This window comes from Strongylocentrotus purpuratus, unplaced genomic scaffold (assembly GCF_000002235.5).
Source record: "Strongylocentrotus purpuratus isolate Spur 01 unplaced genomic scaffold, Spur_5.0 spur5_scaffold_18, whole genome shotgun sequence".
NCBI lineage: Eukaryota > Metazoa > Echinodermata > Echinoidea > Camarodonta > Strongylocentrotidae > Strongylocentrotus > Strongylocentrotus purpuratus.
In genome coordinates, this window is record NW_022145603.1 from 26962532 (window position 1) to 26971225 (window position 8694).

Genomic DNA, 8694 nt, shown 5'->3' on the forward strand with positions numbered 1-8694 from the left:
ATATATATATATATATATATATATATATATATATATACTATGATATTCAGGTTGTTGAGTACAAATTTGATAAAAACAATCGAAAGGAACGTTTAAAACTATTTAAGGAAAGTTGATTCTTTAGATGGTTTGGAATCATGCTCCATAGATGAGGACCTTTATAAAAAATAGTAAACTTTGAAATATTAGTTCTAACTTTGGGCAGATGGTATTCAACAGCATTACGTGTATTATAATTATGTATGTTACTATTTAAAATAAATTTTGATGTAATTGGAGATGGTAATAAACCTCTAGAACACGTAAACATAAATATTGCAATATTCAATCTATTAATGTCATAAACATTTAGGAGATTTAACTTGGAAAAGATTGGCAAAGTATGAGCATGATATGGTGAATTAGAAATTATTCTTATGGCTTTTTTCTGCAAAACAAATAGTTTAGTAATAAAATAATCATGATTGTTTGACCAAGCAATATTACAATAATTGACATGGGAGAAAATCAATGCATAATATAACATAACTAAAATATGTCTTGGAAAATGTCTCAAACGGTAAATAATGCCAACAGCTTTGGTAACACGATTGCATACGACACCAACGTGTTCATGCCATGTTAAAGATTCATCGATATGAACACCTAAAAATTTCACACAAGAAGTACGATTAATTTGATGACCATAAAAAGTGATTGCAAAATTATCTTCAATACGTCGTTTAGAGAATACAATATATTGGGTTTTAGCAACATTCAAAACTAGTTTATTGTTGATCAACCATTCACTTAATTTATTTATTTCACAATTGAATGAATCAACTAGCGTAAGTGCCCCCTTCACCTCTGGTAATTACCCTATTCAAATCTGAGAGGTCCCCTTTTTATTTTGACAAGTGTCCCTTCATTTTCCTTTTTAAGAAGTGCCCCTCCCCCTTCCCCTATTAATAACTGTCCTCATTTTCACTAGGATAAGTGCACCTTATCTTTTCACATGTGCCTTTTCTTTTCTAATAAGTGCCTCCATTAAAAAAGAGCCCCTTCCCTTTCTCATACATGCCCGTTTTCATCTCTGGTAAATAACCCTTTTCAGGTACGAGTAGTTACTCCTCTTTCACTTCAAACAAGCTAGTGCCCACCTCAGATAATTGCCCCTATTTAAAAAGAAAAAGAAGAAGAAGAAGAAGAAGAAGAAGGAGAAGAAGAAGAAAGAAGAAGAAGAAGAAGAAGAAGAAGAAGAAGAAGAAGAAGAAAGAAGAAGAAAAAGAAGAAGAAGAAGAAGAAGAAAAAGAAGAAGAAGAAGAAGAAGAAGAAGAAGAAGAAGAAGAAGAAGAAGAAGAAGAAGAAGAAGAAGAACAAAAGAAGAAGAAAAAGAAAAAGAAGAAGGCCTCTATATCTGCCATTCTCATAATTGTTTTGGGCGTTTTTTGCCCCTTTCTTTTTCCTCGATCCCAAGTATACTTGTGTCATAGTGGATTTTATTTCAATAAAATGAAGAGATTGTTTTATAAACTTCTTATGGCTGTCCGTCCCATACGGTTAAATGATAACAAACTAAAGAAAAGAGAGAGAGAGAGAGAGAGAGAGAGAGAGAGAGAGAGAGAGAGAGAAAGAGATAGCTAGGGAGAGAGTGAGAGGACGGGGCGAGACAGGTAGAGGTAGAGAGAGAAGGAAGATAATATAAGCAGGAAAAATGGGGGGAAATCCGTAAAAGTATGAGCAAAAAGCGATTAAAAATAAGAAAGTTATGATTTTTTAAATGTGCAATCAAACATAATTGGCAACTTTGTGACGAATCTTGCGAGCTCCCTTTTCAATCTCCTGTACTGAAAAACTTCAAAAACTTGTATTTTCACCTTAGAAAATTTGCAAACATATATTCACCCTAAACGTGCAATCAATCAAACACAATTAATTTGCAAATTTGTGACGAATCTTGCGAGCTCCCTTTCCATTTTCCCTGTTCTGAAAACTCAAAAAAAAATCTATTTCCCTTTAAGAAAATATTAAATCATACACTCACCCTCAATATAATGATTGCAAATACGTTTTTATACAACCCCTATATGAAACAAATCTATTTATTCATAAATAAGAAATATATAATTTATATTTTCTGTACAAAACAAATTGGAGGGGAGCTCGCCTGAAACGTTACAGTGTTGCCTTGTTTCACTGACTGTTGATATATTAAAACATTCATAACTTCCCATTTCTAATCGGAATTAGTTAAAACGTTCACTTATTTGTTTCTCTCAATTTTCCCTCTTTTACTTGAACTAACTTGATATCAGGATGGACTTCCCCTTTTATCATAACACAAGTCAACGTCAAGAAAAGGGAGAGAGAGAGAGAGAGAGAAAGAGGCAATTCCATTATATCCCAAGTTTTAACTTGCATGACTTGTGCAATCATCGCTTTGAAATTTCCTGGTATTATAATCTTCCATTTCTAAACTTCCTCAGTTTCCTTCCTCCATACATGTCCTCATGCAGCATGTAACGATTGGGTGGGGGGGGGGGGGGTATAAATTAATGAAATAAGTCTACTCTAAAGTAAAGAAAACAACTTGAGATCAAAGTGATAAAGAAGCTCTTTTTGTCTTTATGTGCTGTGTATAGAGAGAAAATAAAAGAGAGAAAGCGAGGAAGAAAGAGAAGAAAAAAAAGGGGGGGGGGGTAGAATCAGACGTTTGTAAGAACATCTCTCCTTTTATTTAGTTTGTGCACATGTCTGCTGGTACAAATCTAAGGGAAATCTTCATAGCCCCCTCTATTTCAGATTATTTCAATCAGGAATGATAAAAGAAGAGAAAAAAAAAAACTTTCATCACCTAGACCTGTACTTTCTCCAGAGGTTTTGAGTTTGTTGGGTCGGGAGCGGGCAGCATAACAAAATATTTTTTCTTGGATGGGAGCACAAATAGACCCTTGACCATTGTAGGCACCGGCCATCTTTTTTTTTTTTTTTTTTTTGTTTTGTTTTGTTTTGTTTGTTTGTTTGTTTTTTTTGGGGGGGGGGGGGGGTTGCTGCTGTTCCTGCCCAGAGAGTGGTTAAGATGCAGAATATGTGCCCCCCTTGAGTAGTGACAAATAAAGAAAAAGAGAGAAAATAGAGAATGAAAAAAAAAGACATGAAAATGCCTGCACCAGCCTCCCTGTAATCAGTTGCCTTGTTAATTTGCATTTCATTTAGCATGCAAGACTTGTCCCCCCACACCCAATCATTAATCCAGCGCCCTCTCAAAGGGTGTACTCACATGCTCATGCTGCCACACACCCAAGGCTTATAACCATCTTTTGGCTTTTAAAGCTGAATATAAACAAACTTTTTGAAAACAAATAATCTTTTCGGTCCAAACTTTTTTTTGTTAATTTGAACCCCCTCCTCCCCCCTTAGATCAATTGAGGACCAAGATCACTGATTTTCATTGTCCCTTTATGTGTAAAGTAAACATCAATTCACACTCTCTCTCTCAGAAACTTCTCATTCACTCTAATACCCCCCCCCCCCCCTTCCAAAAAAAAAAAATCTGGAACCTCCAGTTTGATTGATTATATCTCGTTACTGCATAATCATCGCTAAGTTTTATCATTAAAAAGTGTGTTTATTCCTCTTTATAAATGATTTTTGTAGTCATGGAATGTGTATTACATCAAAAATAAGAGGCAAGGTCAAAAACAAAAAGTTGTAAAATGCACTGCTCTTGTTCAGAGTGGAAGGCTGCTGTTTAGTGCACTGCATAATAAAACCATGCTTACCAGTGCAGTTTGCAACTTTTCACTTTTGACCCTACCCATTATTCTGATGTACTGCTGGTTCCATGGCTGCAAAGTCAAAACTTATATGGTATCAATTTAAAGAGAAATAGGCATACATAGTTTTCTAATGACACTAAACAAAGCGATAATTATCCCATTACAAGGGAGATATATTATTTAAACATATTTGTGGCTTACACCCAGTAAATAAGATCGATTGATCGATCTGTATTGAAAAACAAGTCAGAAAAAATCTTGGAACCAGCAGGACTTGAACCTGCATCTACTGCTTGCCGGGCAGCGACTCTACCACCATTTTGATTTGATTTTGACTTACTGGGTGTAAGCCACAAATATGTTTAAATAATTGAAATTTCTCCCAGGAAGCATTACATTTATAAAAGGGAGATAAACTTGAGTTTCCAAACATTTTTTTTTATCTCTCCATTTCCCAGAAATTCATTAGCCAGAGCAGATATTTTCTTTAATCAGAATGTAACATGGAGACAGAAATAAAGAGATATCAGACTATTGTTGTACCAGTGACTATTACGGCTTTATTACGGCGTACAGCCCGCATTCCTGTATGTATCATCTCATTCCATGACATAATACAATGCATCACGGTCGTGTTGTTCAATGAAGATCTACAGAAGAGCACTTCTTTGATGGAAATATGCTTGGAATATGAAGAGTCCATTTGATGTGAGATTTTGAGCAGATATTTGGAAATATTTTGAGTCTTTTATTAGGAAGAGGTATCATTTAGGCGACAAGCACGCAGCATCCTCCGGCCTTCTTGATCTTTTCCTCAGCGAGTCGGGAGAAGAACTTGGCCTTGACGATGACCGGCTGCTTAGGGAGGACTCCCTTTCCTAGGATCTTGTAGTAACCCTGCAGGGGGAGAGTGAATGGAAGAGATAGGAGAGCATTAACAAAATGAAGAGAGGCAGGGGGTAGAGGAAGTGAGTGAGGAAGAGTGAGGAAGAAAGAGAGAGAGAGAGGGAGAGGGATAGAGGAAGAGGAGAGTGAGGAAGAGAGGAGATAAGAAATAGGAAGAACAAAAAAGAGGGGAAAGAGAAAAACAGAGAAAGAGCGAGAGAAATATAGAGTGAGGAAGAGATGAGAAATAGGAGGAAAAAAGAGGGGAAAGAGAAAAACAGAGGAAGACATAGGGGAAGAGATTAAAATAGAGAGAAATAAGGAAGTACAGAATATAAAAAGAGAGAGGAGAAAGCATGATGAAAAGGTAGAAAGAAAGCAAAATAGTGATGGAAAATCTAAAAGGGAAATGAAGGGAACCAGGAAAACAATGATCAATGTCAAGGCCTTCATGGACATATTCAAGATTAGACATACAGGTGTACATTTCAAAATTTGTGACATGTGATATGCCAACAAAAGTAGGACCCACAACTATATATCTTACGGAATATCATAAGAAAACATTACTGTTTGAATAGTCACAAAGCAACATTGAGCAAACTGGCATTATGAATCAGTGGATTGCGCAATAACAAGCAGGATGTTCTGTCTCTGTAATTAATGTAAGCAAGAGGCAGGGCAGGAAGTAAAAACTTCCAATTCAAAGGAAAACATCAATGTCGGTCCATTTGGATTTTTTCAAGGGACTACGATTTAAAGGGGAAGTCTCCCATGATATTTAGCTGGTTTTAATAAAAGCAGAAAAATGAGAGAAACAAAAAGTTTGAGCAATATTTGATCAAAAATAGGAATAGTTATGAATTTTTGAAGTTGTCATCAGTGAAGCACAAAATGGCAACACATTGTACAGAAATGTCATAAACGTTAATTTTCTTAGCAATTAATGACAGAATAGATTTGTTTCATACAGGGGTTGTATAAGAACATATTTGCCTGGGCCACATGGGCACCAAAAATCAAGGTCCGGACATTTAAAATTTGAAGATTTTACATTCAGAGTGTAAAAAGTTCAATCCCAACCTACTTTCCAATCTTGCCCACCTTTCACAGCAATAAATTAGGAATTTCTCAAAACAAATTCGGAATACAATCAATTTGTATACAGAAAAAGAGAGAAATCTAGGTTTCATAACAGTCTGAAGGCTAAAAATATAGGAATAATTCCTCCAAAATAGAACTGGTTGGCAGCTGTGCTATAAGTCATGATTTCTATAGCTATATCCTTTTCAGCTCCCACAAATCTGTACTTCTGCGGATGCTTACCGCTCGAACAGCATCGATGACGGGGGCCTTGTCGGTCTTGTCTGCGTACTGCAGCCTTGTCTGCTCACTGACCAGACTCCAGAGCTTGTCACAGTTGATGGCAGGCTTGTAGTACTTCTGCTTGGTCAGATGGAAATGCCTCATACCAACCTTACCGAAGTAACCAGGATGGCTGGGGAAGAAAAGTAAAGTGAGTGTGCTTTAACTAGTGGAATAATAATAGTCACATTTGTATTATAATCACTATGAACATGACTGACAATGAGAGCGGACAAAATATACAGTTCCTCAGGTAGACAAAGGAACATCCCTTACTGCTATTATGTAAAAATGTGTAGAACAGGTGTCACATGCATATTCACCTTTTTACATAATAGCTGTGAAGGGATGTTCCTTTGTCTACCTGAGGAACTGTATATTTTGTCCGCTCTCATTGTCAGTCATGTTCATAGTGAATGCTTCATACTATGTTTCTAAGCGCTTAACAATGTAATTATTATTATGGATTCAATTGCTAAACCACATATGATAGTGAACACACCCCGCTCTATGTGATTTTCAAAGTTTTCATGTTATTACAAATTCATAACTTTCTTATTAGTTATCCGATTTTGCTCAAACTTTTTTGATTGGTTTGTCTGATTTTTCTGCTTCTATTGAAAGTAAGGTATTTTTGGAGTGGATTTGCTCTTAAGCTTTCTACTAAATAGTTTTCAACTTGCCAAAGGGATTAGTGTGAGGCAGGCGTTAACAATTTGCAAATTTTCTGCAAGATATATAGACCCTACGCATATAAAATAAAAAGTGATATAAATATTCAAGACCTTGTTTTCTCATCTTACTATTTATCGTAGTTGATTCTGTGATGATGCTGACCACCAGCACGTCCCCTTCCTCCGGGATGCTTGCGGTGCTTGCCGATACGACCATGGCCGTGGCTCACGTGACCACGCAGCTTACGGGTCTTCTTCTGCTTACGGGGAGCCTGCATGAATCAAAGATAGGAGACCAAAAAAAAAAGCTTGATTAGATCTATAGTATAGACATTGGAATTATTGTGATTGTACGAGTCAACGCTCTAATTACAATAGCTCTGTGTTAAAAATCTTATAGTATACAGTCGAACCTGAACAGAATACATATTTGTTTTTCTTGTGAGGGCTGCAAGTCTCAAGGCCCCCCCCCCCCCTCCACTCGTTCTCATGTGTTCAACACACATTCAAGAGCATTGTAAAAATGACCACTTGCTAATAGACCAGTTTGCCAACATATTTAATTTTAGGGACGTTTCATTCCTTGTGGCGAGATATTCCATTAACCTGTTTATAAAGACATCTAAAAGGAGACAAGTTTTTTTTTTATATAGAGAAGGACTTTATGTACAGGTTTAAAACGTCAATGAGAAATAGTCTAATGAACTTCCAAGTGAAATAGAGGAAAGGACAGAGGATTAAGATGAAGAAATTAAAGAATAAACCGCTACATAACCGCTTCTTTCAAAGAAAAATAAATAAAAAATAAACGGCGAGTCATTTAGCCTTTAATTTTTGGAAAAAATGTCCTCGGTGATTTTCCGGAATTGGAAAGAGAATAGTTACGCACTCGCGATACCTCACCTTCAGGGCCACCGTACTTACTAACTTAGGGTTGGTTGGTTGAATTTTATGCGTTTTGAGGTATCACGAGTGCGTAAATATTCTCTTTCCAGGCCATTTTTTAACTTCGGGCAGAATCAGATAAATTACCAAGTTGTTGACAAATATCTATCAATTGTTGACAATGACCAAAGCCAGCCAATTGGTTTCAAAATGTTGCCATCTCATTGACAGACAATATCTAACTGGCTTGCGGCCTTGCCTCGCTTGATTGAACATTTTTATTTTTTTAATAAAAATGCCATCAATCAATGGACAATTCCTGCAATTTTGTCAGATTTGCATTTGCAATTTGCATGACTTGCTAGAGTTCTGGATTTACTAAAAGAACATTGAATAACGAGGCAGAGCCCACTGTAACAGGCAGCTGCAGCTTGGCAATTAAAAAAGATCTTTAATCAACATCAACACACAGTTCACAAGCACACGTACACGTCAGATGCAGACACGTACATACTACAGTACATGGTCATGCAGCACACTATCAGAATTTCACTTCAGTCCCAGGTATTGTTATTTGTGTTCGTTACATCACATGAAATATGTTGCCATCACAATATCAAATGAAATGAGACACACTAATTCATAAGACCTTGCCAACATAATGTGATGTAAGGAATATATGTCAATTGCTGACAATAGTGCAATATTGAGATGATACGGTAACACGTTCATTGAAAAAACATGAACATAAAAATGTCCGTTCATATCGCTTCTATTGGAATAGTTATCGTAAGCAATACCGCAAAAAATTCTGTATATTGAATCGTTCTAAACCATTTTTCACACCAAAATGCATCGTAGTGGGGTAAATTATACTTTATCTCCATATATTTTATCATTTTGGAGTCAAATAGAGCGAACTCGGACAGATGTAAAAGGATTTTCTAGAACGAGTTCGACATGTAATCCCTACCATTTTCGTCCAGCAATGAAAAGAGGAATATCTAGCGCCCTCTTATGTTGACGTAACACAAAGTCAAATGACCATTCTGGAACATCAGTGAACATCCCAGATTTTTCTTTTGCAATCTCTCTTTCAAATCAAGACCTGTCTGCAAAGATAACGT

General features: G+C 36.3%; 1 protein-coding gene across 1 annotated transcript; it reads right to left on the reverse strand.

The window, feature by feature from the left end:
- Positions 1–4298: 4298 nt before the first annotated feature.
- On the reverse strand, positions 4299–8640 carry LOC580148 (60S ribosomal protein L27a). Its single transcript, XM_030989638.1, has 4 exons — positions 8541–8640; positions 6812–6954; positions 5970–6141; positions 4299–4655 (listed from the first exon to the last, which is right to left on the reverse strand). The coding sequence occupies exons 1-4, from the start codon at positions 8541–8543 to the stop codon at positions 4527–4529; spliced, it is 447 nt and encodes a 148-aa protein (XP_030845498.1). The 5' UTR covers positions 8544–8640; the 3' UTR covers positions 4299–4526.
- Positions 8641–8694: the final 54 nt, after the last annotated feature.